Source organism: Salvelinus alpinus, chromosome 26 (assembly GCF_045679555.1).
Source record: "Salvelinus alpinus chromosome 26, SLU_Salpinus.1, whole genome shotgun sequence".
Taxonomy (NCBI): Eukaryota; Metazoa; Chordata; class Actinopteri; order Salmoniformes; family Salmonidae; genus Salvelinus; species Salvelinus alpinus.
In genome coordinates this window covers 16,553,404-16,581,099 of record NC_092111.1, presented here as the reverse complement: position 1 = coordinate 16,581,099, position 27,696 = coordinate 16,553,404, and the positions used below count along the sequence as shown (strand labels likewise).

At 44.2% G+C, this 27,696-nt stretch overlaps 1 protein-coding gene across 7 annotated transcripts in view; it reads right to left on the bottom strand.

The window, feature by feature from the left end:
• LOC139554851 (rho guanine nucleotide exchange factor 2-like) overlaps positions 1-27,696 on the bottom strand; it is a 107,753-nt gene that overhangs the window by 35,133 nt on the left and 44,924 nt on the right. For 5 of the 7 annotated variants that reach the window (XM_071368035.1, XM_071368037.1, XM_071368031.1 and 2 more), the window contains 7 exons: positions 12,428-12,590; positions 10,604-10,671; positions 5,529-5,592; positions 5,098-5,230; positions 2,073-2,182; positions 1,592-1,735; positions 986-1,236 (listed from right to left, as the gene is read on the bottom strand). In XM_071368035.1, the coding sequence (XP_071224136.1) occupies positions 986-1,236; positions 1,592-1,735; positions 2,073-2,182; positions 5,098-5,230; positions 5,529-5,592; positions 10,604-10,671; positions 12,428-12,590 (933 nt within the window). Of the gene's footprint in view, positions 1-985; positions 1,237-1,591; positions 1,736-2,072; positions 2,183-5,097; positions 5,231-5,528; positions 5,593-10,603; positions 10,672-12,427; positions 12,591-20,058; positions 20,396-27,696 lie in introns of those variants that run through there. The other 2 variants (XM_071368036.1, XM_071368032.1) reach the window with 2 other exon arrangements.

Here is a 27,696-nt window from a genome sequence, read left to right as displayed (position 1 = left end):
GAGAATCACCAGCAGCAAGAGCGACATCATTGATGTATACAGAGAAGAGAGTCGGCCCGAGAATTGAACCCTGTGGCAGTACCATAGAGACTGCCAGAGGTCCGGACAACAGGCCCTCCGATTTGACACAATGAACTCTATCAGAGAAGTAGTTGGTGAACCAGGCAAGGCAGTCATTTGAGAAACCAAGGCTGTTGAGTCTGCCGATAACAATGTGGTGATTGACAGAGTCGAAAGCCTTGGCCAGGTTGATAAATACGGCTGCACAGTATTGTCTTTTATCGATGGCGGTTATGATATCGTTTAGGACCTTGAGCATGGCTGACCATCTCGGAAACCAAATTGCATAGCGGAGAAGGTACGGTGGTATTCGAAATGGTCGAAGATTTGTCTGTTAACTTGGCTTTCGAAGACACTTAGAATGGAGCCTCCCGGGTGGCGCAGTGGTCTAGGGCACTGCATCGCAGTGCTAGCTGCGCCACCAGAGTCTCTGGGTTCGCGCCCAGGCTCTGTCGCAGCCGGCCGCGACTGGGAGGTCCGTGGGGCGACGCACAATTGGCCTAGCGTCGTCCGGGTTAGGGAGGGTTTGGCCGGTAGGGATATCCTTGTCTCATCGCGCTCCAGCGACTCCTGTGGCGGGCCGGGCGCAGTGCGCGCTAACCGAGGGGGCCAGGTGCACAGTGTTTCCTCCGACACATTGGTGCGGCTGGCTTCCGGGTTGGAGGCGCGCTGTGTTAAGAAGCAGTGCGGCTTGGTTGGGTTGTCCTTCGGAGGACGCATGGCTTTCGACCTTCGTCTCTCCCGAGCCCGTACGGGAGTTGTAGCGATGAGACAAGATAGTAATTACTAGCGATTGGATACCACGAAAATTAGGGAGAAAAGGGGATCAAATAAAAAGAAAAAAGAAAGGCAGGGTAGGATAGATATAGGATGGTAAATGTATAAGGCAGTTGGTATAATGTCCATGTCTGTCTACCTACTGTACCTGTTCCAGCAGCACATCTCCCAGCTGGTGGATAGTGAAGTTGTAGGTGCTGCCAGTCTGCAGGCTGTGGTTGCGCCGTGTGAGCAGCTGTGCCAAGAAGCGGACATGGATGCCAGTGAGGCGGTCCAGGCAGGGGAAGATGGCGTGCACCACGCCCGGCTCCAGCTGCACCTCCTCCAGCATGCCCTGGCGGAACACTCGCTCCATAATGCGAAGCGTCCGCACGTGGTGCAGCTCTGTCTGGATCAGCTCTGCGGAAGACAAAAGACGCAAAGAAAGAGTCAATCATGTAACATAGGGATAAAATAGAATTGCCCATCTAGCGAAGGAAATTCATATTTTGCTCTGTTCATCACCTGACAGAAACACATCACCTGACAGAAACACACACATATGAACATTTGGGAGGAGGCAGAGGGTCAGCTGCACCCCTGGAGCTATGTCGGGGTTAATTGCCTTGCTCAAGGGCACAACAGTAGTGGATGGTGGCCATGATCTGAAACAAGCAGCCTCTGCAATTGCCACTTTTTCCATCGCCCAGCCCATGACCTTTTCACCACAAAGGGAAAGAGGTTCAAGACGTACAGTGCATGTCACCACTCTCACCATAGATGACGTCCTGCCTCTTGATGATGTCTTTGCGATGCGTCTGCAGGTAGCCCGAGTCCACCGCCATGCTCCATGAGTCCGCCTCAAAATCCCGCCCCTCAATCTCCATTTCCTCCAGCATGGAGGCGTAGTACACTTCTCCTGAGAGAGGAAAACATTCATCCAGTGTAAACAACAAATGGCCTCTAAATGTCTTAAAATCTCTCCTGACAATGAATATATATTCATCCTTTTTTCATATAAACGTTTTCAATGTAGACATGGACATCATGACATGACAGTTGCCAATATACCTTTTACCCTCTACCCAAAATCCCTGAGGCTTTCCCTATGTAATGGATACAACCTTGTCCCAGACCCACAGACTTGCATAAGCTACACAATCTGTATGCCTCGGCTTAAGATCAGAAGCAAATACATAGCAAAAATGTACCACGTTTAATCCCAGGAGATACACAACCACATCCCTGGGTCTTACCCTCGTCGTTGAGCGACTCCATGGACATGGCTCTGTTCCTGAAGTTGAGCGAGTCTGTGGACTGGGACAGGATCCTGCGCAGCCCCAAGGGAGAGTCATCATTCAGGTTCCTATACAGAAGCATGGACGAGGACACACACGCCAGGACAAAAACACAAATATACACATATACACATGCACCAATAAACATGTATAATATACACATGCCATATGCATATGCAGTAAACACAAACATGCACACAGAAACCATCCACATATGTATGAGTACACAGAAAATAACAAAAGTACAAACGGAGATATCAATACAGTATTAATACAGTACACTGCTCAAAACAATAAAGGGAACACTAAAATAACACATCCTAGATCTGAATGAATGAACTATTCTTATTAAATACTTTTTTCTTTACATAGTTGAATGTGCTGACAACAAAATCACACAAAAATTATCAATGGAAATCAAATTTATCAACACATGGAGGTCTGGATTTGGAGTCACACTCAAAATTAAAGTGGAAAACCACACTACAGGCTGATCCAACTTTGATGTAATGTCCTTAAAACAAGTCAAAATGAGGCTCAGTAGTGTGTGTGGCCTCCACGTGCCTGTATGACCTCCCTACAACGCCTGGGCATGCTCCTGATGAGGTGGCGGATGGTCTCCTGAGGGATCTCCTCCCAGACCTGGACTAAAGCATCCGCCAACTCCTGGACAGTCTGTGGTGCAACGTGGCGTTGGTGGATGGAGCGAGACATGATGTCCCAGATGTGCTCAATTGGATTCAGGTCTGGGGAACGGGCGGGCCAGTCCATAGCATCAATGCCTTCCTCTTGCAGGAACTGCTGACACACTCCAGCCACATGAGGTCTAGCATTGTCTTGCATTAGGAGGAACCCAGGGCCAACCGCACCAGCATATGGTCTCACAAGGGGTCTGAGGATCTCATCTCGGTACCTAATGGCAGTCAGGCTACCTCTGGCGAGCCTATGGAGGGCTGTGTGGCCCCCCAAAGAAATGCCACCCCACACTGGAGGTCATTTTGCAGGGCTCTGGCAGTGCTCCTCCTGCTCCTTCTTGCACAAAGGTGGAGGTAGCGGTCCTGCTGCTGGGTTGTTGCCCTCCTACGGCCTCCTCCACGTCTCCTGATGTACTGGCCTGTCTCCTGGTAGCGCCTCCATGCTCTGGACACTACGCTGACAGACACAGCAAACCTTCTTGCCACAGCTCGCATTGATGTGCCATCCTGGATGAGCTGTGGGTTGTAGACTCCGTCTCATGCTACCACTAGAGTGAAAGCACCGCCAGCATTCAAAAGTGACCAAAACATCAGCCAGGAAGCATAGGAACTGAGAAGTGGTCTGTGGTCACCACCTGCAGAACCACTCCTTTATTGGGGGTGTCTTGCTAATTGCCTATAATTTCCACCTGTTGTCTATTCCATTTGCACAACAGCATGTGAAATTTATTGTCAATCAGTGTTGCTTCCTAAGTGGACAGTTTGATTTCACAGAAGTGTGATTGACTTGGAGTTACATTGTGTTGTTTAAGTGTTCCCTTTATTTTTTTGAGCAGTGTATATATATATATACATATATATATATACACATACACACACACACACACACACACACACACACACACACACACACACACACACACACACACACACACACACACACACACACACACACACACACACACACACACACACACACACACACACACACACACACACACACACACCCTGAACAAACATATAAACGCAACATGCAACAATTTCTACAATTTTACTGAGTTACAGTTCCTATAAGGAAATCAGTCAATTGAAATACATTTGTTCGGCCCTAATCTATAGATTTCACATGACTGGACATTGGCACAGCCATGAGTTGCCCTGAGAGGGTATAGGCCCACCCACTGGGGAGCCAGGCCCAGCCAATCAGAATGAGTTTTTCCCCACAAAAGGGCTTTACTAGAGACAGAAATACTCCTCAAATTAACATTCAATTCTCTGGCAACAGCTCTGGTGGACATTCCTGCAGTCAGCATGCCAATTGCACGCTCCCTCAAAACTTGAGACATCTGTGGCATTGTGCTGGGTGACAAAATTCCACATTTTAGAGTGGCCTTTAATTGTCCCCACCACAAGATGCACCTGTGTAATCATCGCACTGTTTAATCAGCTTCTTGATAAGCCACACCTGTCAGGTGGATGGATTATCTTGGCAAATGAGAAATGTTCACTAACAGGGACGTAAACAAATTTGTGCACAACATTTGAGAGAAATAAGCTTTGTGTGCATAAGGAACATTTCTGGGATCTTTTATTTCAGCATATTACACATGGGACCAACACTTTACATGTTGCGTTTATATTTTTATTGAGTATACAATACCAGTCAAAAGTTTGGGCACACCTACTCATTCAAGTTACATTTTTTATTTTTACTATTTTCTACATTTTAGAATAATAGTGAAGTCATCAAAATTATGAAAAAACACATATGGAATCATGTAGTAACCAAAAAAGTGTTAAACAAATCAAAATATATTTTATATTTTAGATTCTTCAAAGTATCCACTCTTTGCCTTGATGACAGCTTTGTACACTCTTGGCATTCTCCTTCAACAGTCTTGAAGGAGTTCCCACATATGCTGAGCACTTGTTGGCTGCTTTTCCTTCAATCTGTGATGCAACTCATCCCAAACCATCATTTGTTTAACACTTTTCTGCTTACGACATGATTCCATATGTGTAATTTCATAGTTTTGATGTCTTCACTATTATTCTACAATGTAGAAAATCGTAAAAATAAGGAAAAACCCTGGAATGAGTAGGTGTCCAAACTTTAGACTGGTACTGTATATATATTAATTAGTGAGTGGGACTTTCATTTCTACTATGAAAAGTGTATATGTGGCATGATGTCACTATTAATGTCAATGACAAGTTTGACTGTGGTTTCCCTCGTAACCTCCCCCTTTTTGTGCTTTGGCCAATGAGCAGGCGGTCGCGGGGCTCACCCTGCAATGTTATTGGTGGAGACGCTCTTGGAGAGGGAAAGGCCGGAGCGTCCGCGGCGCGAGCCCAGCAGCGATTGGCGGAGATTGTCAGAGTGGAGGATGGCGGAGCTGGGGCGTTCCCTCATCATGGGGGCTAACGAGGAGCAGATAAAGTTGGAGGAGGAGGAAGAAGAGGAGGGAATAGAGGAGGAAGGAGAAGAGGAGGAAGAATATAGTGGAATATTGTAAAAGGGAAACTCTTATAATGAAAAAGGAGTCTCCACAGATACAATTTCAGAGTTCAAAAGTGAAACTACAGATACAGATGCTCAATTGCGAAACTGACATTGTTATTACATTCTAGTCCAATAGTGAAAAATTAATTTTCCTTTGCGTATGTAATAAAGAATTTAAAGCAGGTAGCATGCACGTGCGCATTTGTATGTACTGACTTTTGGTACGAAGGGTCACGTTCTGCAGAGCTGAGTTGTTCCTCATGAGAGCCATCTTCTGTTGCTGTGGTTAAATAGAGTACAGTTCAATATCATATACCACATATTATTACATGCTTGTATACAGTACCTTCAGAGCGTATTCACACCACTTCACTTTTTCCAAATTTTGTTGTGTTACAGCCTGCCTTTAAAATGGATTACATGGAGATTGTGTGTCACTGGCCTACACACAATACTTCATAATGTCTATTGGTGTCCATAATACTCCATAATGTCTAATGTCTATGTCTATAATGTCTATTGGAGTCATTATAAATAATTTTTCAACTACTCAACAAATTTCTTGTTAACAAACTATAGTTTTGGCAAGTCAGTTAGGACATCTACTTTGTGCATGACTGTCACGAACGTCGTCAAGGAAATGACCGGACCAAGGTGCAGCATGGTGAGCGTATATTTATTTTTTATTATGAATGTCGCCAACAAAAACAAGAAAGAACAAAAACAAACGTGAAGCTTACTAGGGCTATCCAGGCCACTAACAAAGGCAACTACCCAAAACTAAGGTGGAAAAACAGGCTGCCTAAGTATGATTCCCAATCAGAGATAACAATAGACATCTGTCCCTGATTGAGAACCATACCCGGCCAAAACATAGAAACAGAAAACATAGAAATAAAGAAACTAGAATGCCCACCATAGTCACACCCTAGCCTAACCAAAATAGAGAATAAAAGCCTCTCTATGGCCAGGGCATGACAGTACCCCCCCCACCCCCAAAGGTGCGGACTCCGGCCGCAAAACCTGAATCTATAGACGAGGGTCCGGGTGGGCATCTACTTCGGTGGCGGCTCCGGTGTGGGACGCAGACCCCGCTCCACCTCTGGCTCCCCCCACTTTGGTGGCGCCTCTGGACTGGGGACCCTCGCTGCAGGCCCCAGACTGGGGACCCTCATTGCAAGCCCCGGACTGGGGGCCCTCGCTAAAGGCCCCGGACTGGGGACCCTCGCTGGCGGCTCCGGACTGGGGACCGTCGCTGGAGGCTCCAGACTGGAGGCCGTAGCTGGAGGTTCCGGACTGGAGGCCGTAGCTGGAGGTTCCGGACTGGAGGCTGTCGTTGGAGGCTCCAGACCATGAATCATCGCTGGAGGCTTCATGCCATGGATCATCACTGGAGGCTTCGTGCCATGGATCATCACTGGAGTGAGGAGACGTATGGACAGCCTGGTGCGTGGAGGTGCCACAGGGCTTACCAGGCTGGGAAGACATACAGGAGGCCTGGTTCTGGGAGCAGGCACAGGACTCACCAGGCTGGGGAGACATACAGGAGGCCTGGTTCTGGGAGCAGGCACAGGACTCACCAGGCTGGGGAGACATACTGGAGGCTTGGTTCTTGGAGTAGGCACCGGATACACTGGGCCGTGGAGGCGCACCGGAGGTCTCGAGCGTAGAGCCTGCACAACCCGTCCTGGTTGGATGGTTACCTTCGCACGGCAAAGGCGGGGCACTGGCACAGGACGCACTGGGCTGTGCAGACGCACTGGAGACACCATGCGCAGAGCCGACGCAGGATACCCTGGGCCGTAGTGACGCACTGGCGGCCAGATGCGCTGAGCCAGCACCATCCGTGCTGGCTGGATGCCAACTCTAGCCCGGCCGATGCGGGGAGCTGGAATGTAGCACACCGGGCTGTGAACGCGCACTGGAGACACCGTGCGCTCCACCGCATAACACGGTGCCTGACCAGTACCACGCTCCCTACGGTAAGCACGAGGAGTTGGCTCAGGTCTCCAACCTGACTCAGCCAATCTCCTCGTGTGCCCCCCAAACTTTTTGGGGGAGTGGCCTCCCGGTCTTTCGTGCCAGCCGTGACCCTGTGTAATCCTGGGCCCTTTTACTCGCTGCCTCCGCCTTCCTCGCTGCTTCCACCTGCTCCTACGGCAGGCGATCCTTTCCCACCAGGATCTCCTCCCACGTCCAGGATCCTTTCCCATTCAGATTGTCCTCCCATGTCCAGTCCTCCTTACCACGCTGCTTGGTCCTTTTGTGGTGGATAGTTCTGTCACGAACATCATCAGGGAAATGACCGGACCAAGGTGCAGCATGGTGAGCGTATATTTATTTTTTATTATGAATGTCGCCAACAAAAACAAGAAACAACAAAAATGAACGTGAAGCTTACTAGGGCTATCCAGGCCACTAACAAAGGCAACTACCCACAACTAAGGTGGAAAAACAGGCTGCCTAAGTATGATTCCCAATCAGAGACAACGATCGACAGCTGTCCCTGATTAAGAAACATACCCAGCCAAAACATAGAAACAGAAAACATAGAAATAAAGAAACTAGCATTCCCACCCTAGTCACACCCTGGCCTAACCAAAATAGAGAATAAAAGGCTCTCTATGGCCAGAGCGTGACAATGACACAAGTAATTTTTCCAACAATTGCTTACAGAGTTTATTTCACTTATAATTCACTGCATCACAATTTCAGTGGGTCAGAAGTTTACATACACTAAGTTGACTGTGCATTTAAACAGCCTGGAAAATTCCAGAAAATTATGTCATAGCTTTAGAAGCTTCTGATAGGCTAATTGACATCATTTGAGTCAACTGGTGGTGTACCTGTGGATGTATTTCAAGGTCGACCTTCAAACTCAGTGCCTCTTTGCTTTACATCATGGGAAAATCAAAAGAAATCAGCCAAGAAGGTACCACGTTCATCTGTACAAACAATAGTACGCAAGTATAAACACCATGGGACTACGCAGCCGTCATCCCGCTCAGGAAGGAGACGCGTTCTGTGTCCTAGAGATGAACGTACTTTGGTGCAAAAAGTGCAAATCAATCCCAGAACAACAGAAAAGGACCTTATGAAGATGCTGGAGGAAACAGGTACACATGTATCTATATCCACAGTAAAACAAGTGCTATATCGACATAACCTGAAAGGCCGCTCAGCAAGGAAGAAGCAGCTGCACATGGGGACAAAGATTGTACAATTTGGAGAAATGTCCTCTGGTCTGATGAAACAAAAATAGAACTGTTTGGCCATAATGACCATCGTTATGTTTGGAGGAAAAAGGGGGAGGCGTGCAAGCCGAAGAACACCATCCCAACCGTGAGGCACGGAGGTGGCAGCATCATGTTGTTGGGGTGCTTTACTGCAGGAGGGACTGGTGCACTTCACAAAATAGATGGCATCATCATGAGGGAGGAAAATTATGTGGCTATATTGAAGCAACACCTCATGACATCAGTCAGGAAGTTAAAGCTTGGTCGCAAATGGGTCTTCCAAATGGACAATGACCACAATCATACTTCCAAAGTTGTTGCAAAATGGCTTAAGAACAACAAAATCAAGGTATTGGAGTGGCCATCAAAAAGCCCTGACCTCAATCCTATAGAAAATGTGTGGGCAGAACTGAAAAAGCGTGTGCGAGCAAGGAGGCCTACAAACCTGACTCAGTTACACCAGCTCTGTCAGGAGGAATGGGCAAAAATTCACTCAACTTATTGTGGGAAGCTTGTGGAAGGCTACCCAAAACGTTTGACCCAAGTTAAACAATTTAAAGGCAATGCTACCAAATACTATTTGAGTGTATGTAAACTTCTGAACCACTGGGAATGTGATGAAAGAAATAAAAGCTGAAATAAATAATTCTCTCTACTATTATTCTGACATTTCATATTCTTAAAATAAAGTGGAGATCCTAACTGACCTAAGACAGGGAATATTTACTAGGATTAAATGTCAGGAATTGTGAAAAACTGAGTTGAAATGTATTTGGCTAAGGTGTATGTACATTTCCGACTTCACCTGTATACATATGCACTATATGACCAAAAGTATGTGGATACCCGCTCGTCGAACATCTCATTCCAAAATCATGGGCATTAATATGGAGTTGGTCCCCCTTTGCTGCTATAACAGCCTCCACTCTTCTGGGAAGGCTTTCCACTAGATGTTAGAACATTGCTGTGGGGACTTGCTTCCATTTAGCCACAAGAGCATTAGTGAGATGGGACACTGATGTTGGGTGATTAGGCCTGGCTTGCAGTCAGATTCAATTCATCCCAAAGGTGTTCAATGGTGTTCAGGCCAGGGTTCTGTGCAGGCCAGTCAAGTTCTTCCACACCAATCTCGACAAATCATTTCTGTATGGACCTCGCTTTGTCCACAGGGGCATTGTCATGCTGAAACAGAAAAGAGCTGTCACGAATACCACCGAAGGTGGCTCCCCTTCCTGTTCGGGTGGCGCTCAGCGGTCGTCGTCGCCGGTCTACTAGCTGCCACCGATCCCTTTTTCCTTTTCGTTTGTTTTTGTCTAATTGTTTTCACCTGTTCCTTGTTGGGGTTTTGGGATGGGTGTTATTTAAGTTCGTTTAGCCCGCTGGTGTTTGTGCGGGCTTGTTGTTATTTGACGTATGTGGTGTTTGTGTTCTTTTGGGTTTTCGCTGTCCGGTATTTTTAGTAACTATGGTTTTGGGTTTGTTGCACCTGTGTTTTGGGCTTCACCCGTGTTTGTAACTGGTTACTTGACGAAAGGACATTAAAAGCGTTTTTCCCGTCCACCTTCTGCTCTCTGCGTCTGACTCCACACCCATCACTCTCCAGACGTTACAAGAGCCTTCCCTAAACTGTTGCCACAAAGTTGGAAGCACAGAATCGTCTAAAGTATCATTGTATGCTGTGCAGCAATGCTCCCCATCCAACCTGACATAGCTTGAACCGATCTGCAAAGAATAGGAGAAACTCCCCAAATACAGGTGTGCCAAGCTTGTAGTGTCATACCCAAAAAGACTCAAGGCTGTAATCACTGCCAAAGGTGCTTCCACAAAGTACTGAGTAAAGCGTAGGAAAACTTATGTAAATGTGATTTCATTTTTCGATATTTAATAAATCAGAAAAAAATTCTAATAACCTGTTTTTGCTTCATCATTATGGGGTATTGTGTGTAGATTTATGAGGGGGATTTTTTATTTTTTTATCAGTTTTAGAATAAGGCTGTAACGCATTCTAAAATACTCTCCGAATACCCTGTATATAAATCCTCTGTTATCTCTTACCCTCTGTTTCATTTTGGCACAGTTTGGCAACGTGTCTCGACAGCGGTTGTGGATGGTTACACTGCAGGCTGTGAGAAAAAGAAAACACACACGTGACTCACTCTTTCAAGCATTTTCTCTCTCTCTCTCTCTCTCTGAATTCCCCCCCTACCCTATATGTATCTTTCTGTCTCTCTCAATTTGTTCCTCTATTTTATGTCAACCTTCATCGAATACGGAGAAACTTTTAATATATGGTGAGGATCTCCCTCTCTCTTCCCACTTCTCTTTCCCTGTCCCACCTGCTTCGTTTGTGGCCATCGTTTCACTTCCTGTGCAGGGTTTGTGAACAGGAAGTCAGGGTTTAGACACAACTGGCGGAGGGGAGGAGAGACCCAGGGGTGTTTCAGAACCCTCTAACCCAGTTCCACTGGTCCTCCCCCGCCCGCCCTTAACACTTCTCTGATACAAATCTAGACATAAAGCCTACTTAAATTTGTTGGCTTACACACTGAAGAACGCAATCCTGACTCCCTGTTGCAGTAAAAACATTTTTTTAGAGACAGAGAGGGTTGGTTACAGATAACAAGACAATTGTTTGAGTGAACACTGAATTTATTTGCTTTTACTTATTCACCGGTTTGATTTGGTGCAGGGAAATCAAGCCAAACTAAATCTGGTGAGTAAGTGTACTAGCAATAATGGTATTCACCCTGAACTAAATTTAGCATATTTCATAATTTAGTATTAGGACTTTGAACAACGTCATGAGACAGTGACCTTTAACCTTTAACTCCCCCTCAAAATAGGAAGAACCTGCAAGGTACATAGTTAGCGCCTGGCTATGTTAGCGGTTACCGCCTGCTACAGATACAGATGGGCTATCAGAGCAGAGTCTGGTGCAGGCCAGCACAGGGTGCACGGTTCTGACAGAACACCAGGGCTATTATCTGTATAGGGGCATGGAGTCCTGACAACACAGGAACTGTTTGTTATCTGTAACCAACCCTCTCTGTCTGGAAAACTGAATCAGGTTTGGTTGAGAAATGAAGAAATGCTACCCAGCAGAAAAAGTGAAGTATATAGGCATAACAGGAAAGGGTGTGTATGTGTGTGTGTGACACGTGTCTATATTTGTGTGTGAAATGTTTTGCCTGTGCACATGACTGACACACACCGTGGCAAGTTTTGCATAAATTAATATGTATATTTGTGTGTGAACTGTGTGTGAAAATGTATTCCTATAATGTAAATATTTCAAAATAAATACTTCTAGGCCAATTTGGCTGTGAGGATGGCAGTGGAGAGGTGTTTTTGAGTGAGTGAGAAGCTCACCATCCCCAACTCTCACCCATTATCTGACTGCATGTAGATCAATGTCCATAATGTAACTATTTTAAATGGAATTGATAGTCACATTGTAGTTCATTACTGTATTGTAGCTTATTTGGAGAGTTAACAGGTTGATTAACAGGTTGATTTGCTTGTAAAGGAATGGTATAAATAGCGTAGATTGTTCCCTTTGGTAGTGCCTCAATATTCTGCCACTATAGAGTGATATGACAATGTATGTCCTGATAAATGATGCTGCATTTTTGTAAATCGTCTTAGGGTTTTAGGGAGTTACAGGGTGTGGTACGTTTTTGAGATGCTCTTTTGGTTTGCTGAGGTACACATGCTGTGTAGCTCAGGCCTGTATCTGAAGGATCTGGTGGGTAGGCAAGGCTTACTGGGACAGTTAAGGGCCCCTATAGGGGTGCTGTGTGTGTGGTAGTAGTTGTATTAATTTGTAGTAGTAGTAGTAGTAGTAGTAGTAGTATTTCAAGGGGCATTAGTAGTACTCACTGGGGCAGCTGAGGGCCTCCTTGGCAGTGATGCTCTTGTTGCATGCTGAACAAAGGGTGGTCCCCGACACGGTGAGGGAGGTGAAGAGATGCCCATTGCTGTAGCGCGCCTCCCTGTCCCGCGCCTCCTTCTCCCTCTCCCTCATGCGCTCCTTCTCCTTATTCTGGGAGGAAATGTAAAAAGGAGGAGAGAAGCAGAATGCACTGATGACATACAATGGCACCTTTGACATAAGGTGGACAGGGTAAAGAGTTTAAATCGTGTGTCAGAACTTCCCTTAATCCTCCTACTCTTCTGCTTTTAAAAAGAGGCCTTCCATCATTGCCTTAAAGAAACATGTTGGTGGAAAGCATACAACTCGTGACAATAGCAAACGGAAGCAAAATCTAAGCGTTACCAGTAGCCCTCTTAGGTGTCAAAATTAGATGTGAGAATGACAAACGCTAAAGAGGGAGTCCCCCTCCCCCCCGGATCCGTCACACACACCATTGTTATCATCGTAATGTTCCATCATTAAAACGTTCCATCACTAATGAGGATTTCCTAATGCAATGTCCACAATCATCTTGTAACCATAGCTACCTTGACCAGGCAGGCCATAGTAACCCTGACAACTAACTTAATAGCTGATACTACCTCCAACTAAAAACTCCAGTGTGTTCCTGTCACAGAAGCATGAGCAATGTTCAGTGTCTTTGGGAACCAGTCTGATGAAGTAGAACTTTATGCAAAATAAATTGCTGACTTCTTGGGAACTAAAAGTAGTTGCCGCCACATTGAACCTGTACATTTTCCTGTGTTGGGATTGCTTGTTCAAGCAGAAACAGGTATATAGTAGCAGTGAAGGGTTAACAATGTCTTTCCATTATTTTAGAGTTGTGCCAAGTAATGTATTTTTGTCTGTGTGTCAGGGGAGGGACAGCCTTATGTCTGTTGCCATGTTGACATCCTGCTCAGGAAGTAGACAGGGAAGGCTTCCTCTTTCGGGGCTAAAGTGGGCAGGGTGAGCTGTTACTAGGGCAACAGCGGCAAAAGAGGGAGGGCACCACAAAACCGCATTTGTGCAGTTTTTCATTTGAGGTCAAAAGTTTTTCTGTTTTCAGTATGAAATAATTGAGGATAAAGGATAAGCTGAGAGTTAGAGACTTGAGGATAATCTGAGAGTTACAGACTTGATTCTCTGTGTGTGAGATCAGCACATGTGGATAGGTCTCAAAACCAAATGTCACTATAAAAGTAAGAGGATTTACAAAACCGGTCAGAATCTTTTGACAGCGATCACCAGCAGAGGACGTTAATATGAGAGAGACAGAGAGAGAGAGAGGAGATGACTCCCAGCACTTTACACAACATAGGCCTTGAATGCAACACAATAGATGTCTGTGTTTTCACTGTCTTTCTACACCTTCTCACTCACTTCCCCATCATTGCTTTATGTCTCTTTCTCTGTTCCGCTGTTTTTCTACAGAAGGCTGATATTGTGAAGCAAATTGGAGAAAGCCTTGTGATGATCACATGAACTTTGCAATAAAAGAGGAACCCAAGCTAGACAGATTGACTGTAGTTTGCCATGTCATAATTAAAATATAAATATTTCTGAGTGGTAAATGTCTAGACAATGACCTTCATGGTGTTTTCCACCATCTCATAGTCCACACAGCACTAACACACCTGATAAATTGTGTGGTTGATAAAGCAAGACTTAATGAGTAGATTGTTCGTCACATCAAGTTGAATTGTGTGTTTGTGCTTGGCTGGGAAAATAAATGTGGGTTGTGGGGACAGGAGTTGAGAAACACTTCTCTGAATCTATCCGGGACTACTTATACAGGTCCAAAAGTTAACATTTGCCAATATTACCATTACATTTGGGCATCATCACCTGCGTGGTGACCCACGACATTCAGGGTTGACTGATATGCTGGACCAGGTCTTCCAAACCTCTACATCTGTACTGTCCCTAATTGTTGGTCAATGTTTGTGTACCTGTTTAAAGTAAACTGTTATTTTGATGCAGCAATGCAAAGCACTAACATTTTTACAGGGAAAAGAGAATAAATATACCAATGAAGTTTATAATTAATCATTTCTGATGTGTCAGAGGCAAAGCTCGCTCTCTCTCTCTCTCTCTCTCTCTCTCTCTCTCTCTCTCTCTCTCTCTCTCTCTCTCTCTCTCTCTCTCTCTCTCTCTCTCTCTCTCTCTCTCTCTCTCTCTCTCTCTCTCTCTCTCTCTCTCTCTCTCTCTCTCTCTCTCTCTCTCTCTCTCTCTCTCTCTCTCTCTCTCTCTCTCTCTCTCTCTCTCTCTCTCTCTCTCTCTCTCTCTCTCTCTCCCCCCCCCATATATACAGTGGGGAGAACAAGTATTTGATACACTGACAATTTTGCAGGTTTTCCTACTTACAAAGCATGTAGAGGTCTGTCATTTTTATCATAGGTACACTTCAACTGTGAGAGAAGGAATCTAAAACAAAAATCCAGAAAATCACATTGTATGATTTTTAATTAATTAATTTGCATTTTATTGCATGACATAAGTATTTGATACATCAGAAAAGCAGAACTGAATATTTGGTACAGAAACCTTAGTTTGCAATTACAGAGATCATACGTTTCCTGTAGTTCTTGACCAGGTTTGCACACACTGCAGCAGGGATTTTGGCCCACTCCTCCATACAGACCTTCTCCAGATCCTTCAGGTTTCGGGGCTGTCGCTGGGCAATACGGACTTTCGGCTCCCTCCAAAGATTTTCTATTGGGTTCAGGTCTGGAGACTGGCTAGGCCACTCCAGGACCTTGAGATGCTTCTTACGGAGCCACTCCTTAGTTGCCCTGGCTGTGTGTTTCGGGTCGTTGTCATGCTGGAAGACCCAGCCACGACCCATCTTCAATGCTCTTACTGAGGGAAGGAGGTTGTTGGTCAAGATCTCGCGATACATGGCCCCATCCATCCTCCCTTCAATACGGTGCAGTCGTCCTGTCCCCTTTGCAGAAAAGCATCCCCAAAGAATGATGTTTCCACCTCCATGCTTCACGGTTGGGATGGTGTTCTTGGGGTTGTACTCATCCTTCTTCTTCCTCCAAACACGGCGAGTGGAGTTTAGACCAAAAAGCTCTATTTTTGTCTCATCAGACCACCTGACCTTCTCCCATTCCTCCTCTGGATCATCCAGATGGTCATTGGCAAACTTCAGACGGGCCTGGACATGCGCTGGCTTGAGCAGGGGGACCTTGCGTGCGCTGCAGGATTTTAATCCATGACGGCGTAGTGTGTTACTAATGGTTTTCTTTGAGACTGTGGTCCCAGCTCTCTTCAGGTCATTGACCAGGTCCTGCCGTGTAGTTCTGGGCTGATCCCTCACATTCCTCATGATCATTGATGCCCCACGAGGTGAGATCTTGCATGGAGCCCCAGACCGAGGGTGATTGACCGTCATCTTGAACTTCTTCCATTTTCTAATAATTGTGCCAACAGTTGTTGCCTTCTCACCAAGCTGCTTGGCTATTGTCCTGTAGCCCATCCCAGCCTTGTACAGGTCTACAATTTATCCCTGATGTCCTTACACAGCTCTCTGGTCTTGGCCATTGTGGAGAGGTTGGAGTCTGTTTGATTGAGTGTGTGGACAGGTGTCTTTTATACAGGTAACGAGTTCAAACAGGTGCAGTTAATACAGGTAATGAGTGGAGAACAGGAGGGCTTCTTAAAGAAAAACTAACAGGTCTGTGAGAGCCGGAATTCTTACTGGTTGGTAGGTGATCAAATACTTATGTCATGCAATAAAATGCAAATTAATTACTTAAAAATCATACAATGTGATTTTCTGGATTTTTGTTTTAGATTCCGTCTCTCACAGTTGAAGTGTACCTATGATAAAAATGACAGACCTCTACATGCTTTGTAAGTAGGAAAACCTGCAAAATCGGCAGTGTATCAAATACTTGTTCTCCCCACTGTATATACACACAGCCTAGTGCTGTATAATTGGCTTAGACGCTAAAGTGAGCAATACATCAGGGAGTGAAAGAATAGATGGGGTGAGATAGAGAGATATAGAAGGTGTCAGGACGATAACACTGAGAAAGACATGGGAATATGGACAGAGTCTATAGGGGGGATTCATTTTATAGTCTTCCACCTGTTTACTTCACTGAGTCACTGATAAAGCAATGGCAAACACACACAACAAAGTTTCATACCTCTTATACAGTGTGTTTCCTAGAATTGCCATGCTTTCTGTGTGTTGGTATGTGTATTGACATCAAATGTGTGTGTATGTGTGCGCGCTCCAGATTAAGGACTGCTGTGTGGATTGAGGTGGCCCTGTAGCCTGGTTTCTGTCCTCTGGAGGGATGCTGGGCAAAGCAGAGCCTGAGGTGGATTCAAGTTTAGTCTCCCTGATCGAAATACCATACAGAGGGACAAGAAGAAAACGGGGTGTCAGTCTAATATTGGCCTGTGTGTGAGTGTGTGAGTGTGTGAGTGTGTGTGTGTGTGTGTGTGTGTGTGTGTGTGTGTGTGTGTGTGTGTGTGTGTGTGTGTGTGTGTGTGAATCTCTCCAACCTGACACACAACTCTGGAATGCACCAGAGTCATTGCTCTCTATGGAAGTCGTATCCTCCATCTCTCCTTCTCTGTATCTCACACAATATCTTTCTCCATCCCCCTCTCTCACTCTTTATTTCTAACTCTCAAGCTTTGTCCTTCGCCCTCGGTGCTCTCGTTCGAACACATTCACGCCTACACACATTCTCCTACACAGTTTCCCATGTGTGCTATAGATTGCAATAGCTCCCTCCCACCTCACTCCTGTACTGTAGGAAGTATTCCTATTCCGTTTGGTTAAGTTCAACACAACCATACATACCGGTAGCAATACCGATCAAAATAATAACATAAGGAAGCACAGTGACGATGATAGTTTTTACTCTGGTCACTAATTGTACTTGGAAAGTTACTATTTAAAAAGGTGTGAAATGCAGACATCACTCCTCCATTTCCTAATAGTTTGTCTAATTTCAGTTTACGTGACAAAACAAGCAGTCATTTTGTAGAGAATCATTGTACTATCTAAACCGCTCTCAAATACCTTTTCCATTACCAAGAATATTGCTTTTCAGCTGGTGTACAAAACCGAAAGTAAAAGATACAAAAAACGAAACATAGAAGAGATCTAGAGCTTCTTAGAATGGCGTTCAATGAGAATGACAGATCTATAAATCTCTGTGAATTTGGTCGGGTCACCCTAAAAGTTACATATTGCAGCTTTAATCAGGGTTCGAACTACAAGGGTGTGTAGGAGTGCTGGGGACTACCACAGCAAATAAGGGCACCCAAGCTTTAAAAAACATCAACAGCGGGGGTTGTAATAAGCATTGCAGTAAAAATATTGACTTTGATATACTAGGGCAGTATTTCTCAACCTTTATTTATCCTTGCCTGGTGCAAAGAAATCAAAAGAATACTCCCATTTAGTGCAAACACCACCCATATGGCACTCCAGGCAGGCTCTGTGAAACACTACAAGTATTTAAGAGAAAACAAATACTATGTAAACTCAGGTCTGATTAGTGTAGTGGAGTGAATGTGTAACATGAACCGAGGACACCAGCAAAATGACTCGAAGCATGGTCTCCTGCATGTGCTGAACATGCAAAACTTCTAACTGTCCAGTTTGTTGTAGTGTGTGAGTGACACATAGATTTGTTGGCACTGGCCTCAATACTATGTTTAATAAATATGCAATAAGCATACATGCATACATACTATATTTAATAAATGTGCAATAAGCATACATGCATACATGCACACATGCACACACGCCCCCCACCATAGGAAAGTGATGTTCATATGGCGCTGGCAAGCCAAGGTTTTTCTCAGCCATCCACCATCCACTGTGCCAGAGAAAGCAGATAATATCACACCAACAGAGTGTCATTTCTATGGCAACCGATGCTATAGTCAAACACACACACACACAAGCTGCATGTACTCCTCCCTTACATACAAGATCACACTACATGCAAGCATGGGCACAGGCACACACACAATCAGTCTAATTGGGAGGCAAAATGGTACACACAACATGTCATATTTTAATATTGCAGGCTTGCATGGTAATAGCATGATGCACTGTTGTTTTGTTGTTGTAGCCTATGTATGGCTTACATACAAGATCACTACATTAACAAAACTAAGAGCACATGCAGTCCTCACTCCCTGAAACCAGCACACATGCAAGCATGTGCACAGGCACACACACACAATCAGTCTAATTGGGAGGCAAAATGGTACACACAACATGTCATATTTTAATATTGCAGGCTTGCATGGTAATAGCATGATGCACTGTTGTTTTGTTGTTGTAGCCTATGTATGGCTTACATACAAGATCACTACATTAACAAAACTAAGGGCACATGCAGTCCTCACTCCCTGAAACCAGCACACATGCAAGCATGTGCACAGGCACACACACACAATCAGTCTAATTGGGAGGCAAAATGGTACACACAACATGTCATATTTTAATATTGCAGGCTTGCATGGTAATAGCATGATGCACTGTTGTTTTGTTGTTGTAGCCTATGTATGGCTTACATACAAGATCACTACATTAACAAAACTAAGAGCACATGCAGTCCTCACTCCCTGAAACCAGCACACATGCAAGCATGTGCACAGGCACACACACACAATCAGTCTAATTGGGAGGCAAAATGGTACACACAACATGTCATATTTTAATATTGCAGGCTTGCATGGTAATAGCATGATGCACTGTTGTTTTGTTGTTGTAGCCTATGTATGGCTTACATACAAGATCACTACATTAACAAAACTAAGAGCACATGCAGTCCTCACTCCCTGAAACCAGCACACATGCAAGCATGTGCACAGGCACACACACACAATCAGTCTAATTGGGAGGCAAAATGGTACACACAACATGTCATATTTTAATATTGCAGGCTTGCATGGTAATAGCATGATGCACTGTTGTTTTGTTGTTGTAGCCTATGTATGGTGTATAACGTTTACATGTAATTCTGAAATAAAACAAAATACTGTACAGGTACATGCTTCTTCCAATCAGAAATATTACACTAAAGGTATATACTTATTTTAGGGGTGTCTCATAGGTCTATATATAGCCTACATGGAAAACTGCAAATATGGAAACAACTGCACAAATACCCCCCCCCCCTCCAAAAAAAATTAAAATCTCTAAAAAAGCTTTCTCTAACTCAGACCACTAGTCTCGAGTATTTTGGGGAATCATGACCAAACAGAAAAAGGTGATGAACAGTATAGGCTTCCACAGACCACTTGTCACCATGAGGGCAGGATCATTGCCAAGCGCGCCGCTTGTTTTTATAAAGTATCTCCATATTGCGCAAACTTCCTAAAAGATAGCCTACGTGCTTCTGCAATGACGATCGCAATCTAAACGTTATCACTATATCCAATATAAGATAATGTCTCCAATTCTAAAATGACATCCACAAGTTTCAAGTTTTAATCATATGTACAGATGCGCTTGAAACATTTACTTTTTGCGCATTTCACTTTTGTCAGAAGTTTGCCAGTAGCACACGGTATCAGTAATAGTAAGCCTCCAAATACATCCACTCACCCGTAAATTAATATCTCTCATTCTCTCTTGTCGAATTTTCGACAAATCCGCGACTCTGGACATGGTGAGAATCGAGACCCTTCCTCTCCAGTACGATAAATAAATCCTTTTAAAGGCAAAGCGTTTGTGGCTGTCAAGCAGGAACTTCGAATATCTGCCAGTTTTGTTCTTCCCTGGGAGGTTAACGCTAAAGCAGTTATATGATTATATGGCTAGGGTAAAAGGTCTGTGTTGTAGCCAAACTGTAACACCCTTACAAAATAGCGCATTCAAATTCTCTGTATCCCTAGTCCAACCGCAATGTCACTGATGCTGCGTAAGAGGCGGCTTTCTCATACAGGAAATTCTGTCGTTTTTTTGCACTTCAGATGATAAAAAATTACGCCTACAGGAAGAGGTTTCTTGGTTTCAGAATCAGCCCATCTTTAAATTCTGTGGTACCATTCACTGCTAGCACAGAGAGAAAATATATGGAAGTAAATCAAGAAGTGTTTAGTTCTTTCTGGTACTATTCTGGTATTATGAACAAAAATATAAACGCAACATGTAAAGTGTTGGTCCCATGAGCTGAAATAAGACACACAAAAAGCTTATTACTCTCAAATTTGGTGAACAAATTTGTTTACATCCCTGCTAGTAGGCATTTATAATTTGCCAATATAATCCATCCACCTGATATGTGTGGCATGCACATTTTTAAAACAGCATTATCATTACACAGGTGCACCTTGTGCTGGGGGCAATAAAAGGCCACTTTAAAATGTGTGGTTTTGTCACACAACACAATGCCACAGATGTGTCAAGTTGAGGGAGAGTACAATTGGAATGCTGACTACAGGAATGTCCACCAGAGCTGTTGCCAGATAATTTATTGTTAATTTCTCTAGCATAAGCTGCCTCCAGTGTCGTTTTAGAGAATTTGGCAGTGCGTCCAACCGGACTGACAACCGCAGACCACGTGTAACCATGCTAGCCCAGGACCTGCATTCGGAAAATATTCAGACCCCTCGACTTTTTCCACATTTTGTTACGTTACAGCCTTCTAAAATGGATTAGTCCCCCCCCCCCCCTCAATCTACACACAATACCCCATAATGATAAAGCAAAAACAGGTTTTTAGACATTTTAGCAAATTTATTACAAATAAACTGAAATATCACATTTACATAAGAATTCAGACCCTTAGTACTTTTTTGAAGAACCGTTGGCAGTGATTATAGCCTCGAGACTTCTTGGGTATGACGCTACAAGCTTGGCACACCTGTATTTGGGGAGTTTCTCCCATTCTTCTCTGCAGATTGTCTCAAGCTGGATGGGGAGTGTCGCTGTACAGCTATTTTCAACAAAAAGTTATACATTTGCAAAAATGTCAAAAAACATGTTTTCACTTTGTCATGATGGGTGCAGATTGATGATTATTTTTTTTTTTTATATACATTTTATAATAAGGCTGTGATGTAACAAAATGTGGAAAAAGGGAAAGGTCTGAATACTACTGAATACTAAGTCTGAATACTTTCCGAATGCACTGTACATACATATACAGTACCAGTCAAAAGTTGACACACCTACTCATTTAAGGGTTCTTTATTTTTACTATTTTCTACATTGTAGAATAATAGTGAAGACATACAAAAATATGAAAAAACACAACCAACAAACTATTAAACAAATCAAAATGCATTTTATATTTTAGATTCTTCAAAGTAGCCCCCCTTTGCCTTGACAGATTTGCAAAAAAATACCACATTTCTGAGGCTGGTAACACTTAATGAACTTATCCTCTGCATCCAAGGTAACTCTGGGTCTTCCTTTCCTGTGGCGATCCTCATGATAGCCAGTTTCATCATAGCGCTTGATGGTTTCTGCGACTGCACTTGAAGAAACTTTCAAAGCTCTTAATTTTACGGATTGACTGACCTTCATGTCTTAAAGTAATAATGGACTGCTGTTTCTCTTTGCTATTTGACCTGTTCTTGCCATAATATGGACTTGGTCTTTTACAAAATAGGGCTATCTTTTGTATACCCCCCCTACCATGTCACAACACAACTGATTGACTCAAACACATTAAGAAGGAGAGAAACAATAAAATAACAGTAGCGAGGCAATATGCAGAGGGTACCGGTACAGATGTGCGGGGACACATGTTAGTCGAGGTAATTGAGATAATATGTACATGTAGGTAGAGGTAAAGTGACTATGCATGGATAATAAACAGTGAGTATCAGCAGCGTAAAAATGGGGGTGGGGGTAGCCATTTGGTTAGCTGTTCAGGAGTCTTATGGCTAGAAGCTGTTAAGAAGCCTTTTGGACCTAGACTTGGCGCTCCGGTACCGCTTGCTGTGCGGTAGAAGAGAGAGAAGTCTATGACTAGGGTGGCTGGAGTCTTTGGTAATTTTTAGGGCCTTCCTCTGACACCGCCTGGTATAGAGGTCCTGGATGGCAGTAAGTTTGGCCCCAGTGATGTACTGGGCCGTTCCCTTTGTAGTGCCTTGCAGTCGGAGGCCGAGCAGTTGTCATACCAGGCGGTGATGTAACCAGTCAGGATGCTCTCGATGGTGCAGCTGTAGAACTTTTTGAGGATCTGAGGACCCATGCCAAATCTTGGACAGGTTGAAAAATGTCACTGAAGACACTTGACAGTCTGTCAGCGCATGTTCGGAGTACACGTCCTGGTAATCCGTCTGGCCCTGCGGCCTTGTGAATGTTGACCTGATTAAAGGTCTTACCCACATCGGCTACAGAGAGCGTGCTCACACAGTCATCCGGAACAGCTGATGCTCTCATGCATGCTTCAGTGTTGCTTGCCTCGAAGCGAGCCTAGAAGTGATTTAGCTCGTCTGGTAGGCTCGTGTCACTGGGCAGCTCACGGCTATACTTCCCTTTGTAGTCCGTAATAGTTTGTAAGCCCTGCAACATCCGCCGAGTGTCAGAGCCGGTGTAGCACAATTCAATCGTAATCCTTTATTGACACTTTGCCTGTTTGGATGGCTTGTCAGAGGGCATAGCGGGATTTCTTATAGGTGTCCGGGTTAGAGTCCCACTCCTTGAAAGCGTCAGCTCTACCCTTTAGCTCAGTGCGGATGTTGCCTGTAATCCGTGGCTTCTGGTTAGGGTATGTACGTACGGTCACTGTGGTGACGACGTCATCGATGCACTTATTGATGAAGCCAGTGACTTATGTGGTGTGTTCCTCAATGCCATCGGAAGAATCCCAGAACATATTCCAGTCTGTGCTAGAAAAACAGTCCTGTAGCTTAGCATCTGCGTCCTCTGACCACTTCCTTATAGAGCGAGTCACTGGTGCTTCCTGCTTTAGTTTTTGCTTGTACGCAGGAATCCGGAGGATAGAGTCATGGTCAGATTTTCCAAATGGAGGGTGAGGGAGAGTTTTGTACGCATCTCTGTGTGTGGAGTAAAGGTGGTCTAGAGTTTTTTTCCTCTGGTGCACATGTAACATGCTGGTAGAAATTAGGTAAAATGGATTTAAGTTTCCCCGCATTAAAGTCCCCGGCCACCAGGAGCGCTGCCTCTGGATTAGCATTTTACTTGTTTGCTTATGGCCTTATACAGCTATTTGAGTGCTGTCTTAGTGCCAGCATTGGTTTGTGGTGGTGAATGGACAGCTACAAAAAATATAGATGAAAACTTGGTACATAGTGCGGCTTACAGCTTGTCATGTGATACTCTACCTCAGGCTAGCAAAACCTCGAGACTTCCTTAATATTAGATTTCGTGCACCAGCTGTTATTTACAGATAGACACAGACCGCTAACCCTTGTCTTTGCCGGAGGCAGCGGTTCCATCTTGCCGATGGACCGAAAACCCAGCCAGCTGTATGTTATCCATGTCGTCGTTCAGCCACGACTCGGTGAAACATAAGATATTACCGTTTTTAATGTCCCGTTGGTACGATAGTCTTGATAGGAGCTCATCCATTTTATTGTCCAATGATTGCACGTTGGCCAATAGGAGTGATGGTAGAGGCGGATCTCCTCCAGCACCATTCTTTCTAGTCACAAATGTGATGAAATAAGATGACAGAAATTTCACATGTAATACAGTAACTGAAGAGCTTTGCAAAAGAGGAGAAATGTATGACCAATTTATACAGAGGGACTACTTCTAATGAGGTCAAGACAACTGAAGACATAGGCTATGCTATAATCAATGCCTTGTCAATTCATATGGACCTGTTATATGAGTTGTAAATGCATTGCATCCAATCAAAACAGTGCTGAAAATATCATCTGGTTGACCACACACGGGTAAACTATTACTCAAAATGTATTATAAATGATTAGATGACTTTGGAAGTTTCAGTATTAAACAATATGATCCATGCCTTCAATTGCATTAGCCTACTTTATTCCAATATTTTCATAATTCAGTGACATTCATTTCCATAGTAATTCTTTATGGATCCATCCAGTTGTGGTTAATAAGTGCATGCTTAGTGGAGGGCTATGCGAAGAGATGGACAAAGTGACATGCCTCTCAAAGTTTATAACTGCAAAGAGGATGATAACCCACTGTTCCTAGGCCGTCATTGAAAATAAAAATGTGTTCTTAACTGACTTGCCTAGTTAAATAAAGGTAAAATAAAATATAACTGATGGTAAAGGGCCCTGCCTACACTCTTAGAAAAAAGGCGCTATCTAGAACCTAAAAGGGTTCTTCGGCTATCCACACGAGAAACTTTCTGGTTCCAGGTAGAAACCTTGTGGGTTCTATCTTGAACACTTTCCACAGTGGGTTCTACATGGAACCAAAAAGGCTTCTTCGATGGGTACAGTCAAATAACCCCTTTGAAACCCTTTTTTCTAAGAGTGTAGCAACCATCAAGAGCAAAGAGCGTGCCAATGCTGCCTCAGGATTATGGCTACGTTCATACTAAGCCATAAGCAGAACTTTACCACAATCAAGACTAGGTCGGTTGGCGGAAATAAAAGTACAGTCTTTGTTGCCGACAACAACTTTCAGATATAAAGAAAAATAGTCAAAAAGTTGGCGGAAACATCTTGGTGAATTTGACTCCCTCTCTCAGTCTCTCCCTACCTTTCTATTGCCCTCTATGCGTATGACTTCCATCTCGGTGTGCAAAATTTGGCACATTTTTATATATTTTATTTTACCTTTATTTAACTAGGCAAGTCAGTTAAGAACACATTTTTATTTTCAATGACGGCCTAGGAACAGTGGGTTAACTGCCTTGTTCAGGGTCAGAATGACAGATTTGTACCTTGTCAGCTCAGGGATTCGATCTTGCAAACTTTCGGTTACTAGTCCAACGCTCTAACCACTAGGCTACGCTGCCATCTACGCTGCCGCACATGACATCTTAATGACAAAACGTTCTGTTTGGAAACTGGTTTGGTGATTGAGAAGACCAACTCGTTTCTGTTACAAACAAGTACAGACGTATTTTTCATGATGAGAGGAAGACTTCATACTTTGGTTGTTATGGTAAGATTTTATTTTTTAAAGGAGTTCCCCCAAGCCCCTGCTCCAAGAAACTCACGTCGCCTGTAGGTGAAAGTAGATGAAAAACAGGGTATCCCTGCTACATCTTTATCTAGGGAGTGAAGAGTCCTCTAGACTTGAGGACATTTCAATTGGCTGCAGCGGTCTCTACTAGGGGCCCCTTGTTGGTTTCACAAATCCTACTGTATATATCAGCCCCTTGGAGGATGCATGGATTGATCCCCAGTATCCGGGGTCATACCCATACATGTGTCAAGAGACGGGAGGGTTACCACTCACCCACGGGCTCTGTACTGTCGCCGTTTAAAAGGTTTTATCTTAGGGAGTCTGCGTGGGAGTGAAAGGGTCCTCTTGATTTTGAAGGGCCTGTTAATGGGCGGTGGCAGACAGAGACAAAGTGACATGTTTGACTATGCTGCCTCTATCAGTCCTCTCCCTCCACAGCTCTGGTGAATTTTGGTCGGCTTGAGACCAGAGCGTTGCCGTGGGTTACCGCTCCACTGCAGAGCCGCACCGCTTTGTGGAGAAATGTGTGTGTGCGTCAGTGTCGGTGGCTGTGTGTGAGAACCAATGCAAGTACATGTGTATTTTATGTGTGTGTGCGTGTATTTTGAGTCAGCAGCGCGTAGGTGTCTCCATGCACAGATATGCTCCTGCGCCGGTCAGATAATGACCAGGTGCTGAGAGCCTTCACCCACAAACCCTGTCATTCAGCCCAGCACAGAGAGACTGTGTTTCATAGTGTGATTATGTAGCAACAGTAGAGAGAGCACTCATATTGTGAGTAGCTTGTTTGAATTAGACTTCAGTTGTTTACCGTTGCAATCCAGAAATATGACAGAACATAGGAGAGGGAGGCTACAGGAGAGAGGGGGCAGAGGGGTGGACGACTGTACCTACAAAACATGAGTAGATGGTGCACTGACTCATTCTATGACACCCACATTGTAACCCCCCCCCCACCCACACACACAGTGAATTCATACACAATACTTTCCCCCCTCTCAAACACAGGCTTATGGACACAACACATGGATGCATAAACACACACATGCACCAGTGGAGGCTCCTCAGGAGGAAGGGGAGGACCAGTGAATTGCATAAAAGTTGTAAAACAGTTTAAAGAAAAACATTTTGGGATAAAACTATACAACACTGAACCAAAATCTAAACGCAACATGTAAAGTGTTGGTCCCATTTTTCATGAGCTGAAATAAAAGTGTTCCATAGGCACAAAAATATTATTTCTCTCAAATTTGGTGCACAAATTTGTTTACATCCCTGTTAGTGAGCATTTCTCCTTTGCCAAGATAATCCATCCACTTGCCAGGTGTAGCATATCAAGAAGCTGATTAAACAGCATGATCATTACACAAGTGCACCTTGTGCTGGGGACAATAAAAGGCCACTCTAAAATGTGCAGTTTTGTCCACAACACAATGCCACAAATGTCTCAAGTTGGGTGTCAGGTTCTGAACAAACAGTAAAAACTCACGGACAACTTGTAAAAGTTCAAACCAAGTGTATTCACCCACTGGGTCAAACAGCTGCAAAGTCAAAGACATGATTACACAAGCACATATATTTACACCCTCCTTCTAGGTGGAGTCATTTCCTTGCACATCTAGACAGCCAATACATCGCTGTTGCTAGTCAGGAACTTAATTGGTTACTCTCACTGGTGTAGTCATGGCCCTGCCTCATGGTAGAACCTTTGTGGGCATGGAAGTATATGTGTGTGTGTGTGTAATAGGACTGCTCCTTCATCTGACCTGACCTCGGGCCGAATTCCTCACTCCCCCCTAATCCATGCCTGTCCTACCTTATCCGTGACTGAAACCAGACTGTTGCCTTTTGCCTCCCTCCTCCTCCTATTTAAAAATAACATGTTTGACAGAATGTAAACTTTCAGCACTCCCTCATCTCAGTCAGTAACTTTCCATACACCTAGTTGTTACCCACACTCCATTGACCCCATCATATATATTCCATATACATGTACAGTAATCAGTCAATTCTAGTCTGGTAACAGGAATAAGTATATTTCAAGCTAGAATCCAACATGAGGGAGTGTGCAATTGGCATGCTGACTGCAGGAACGTCCACCAGAGATTTGAATGTTAATTTCTCTACCATAAACCACCAACGTTG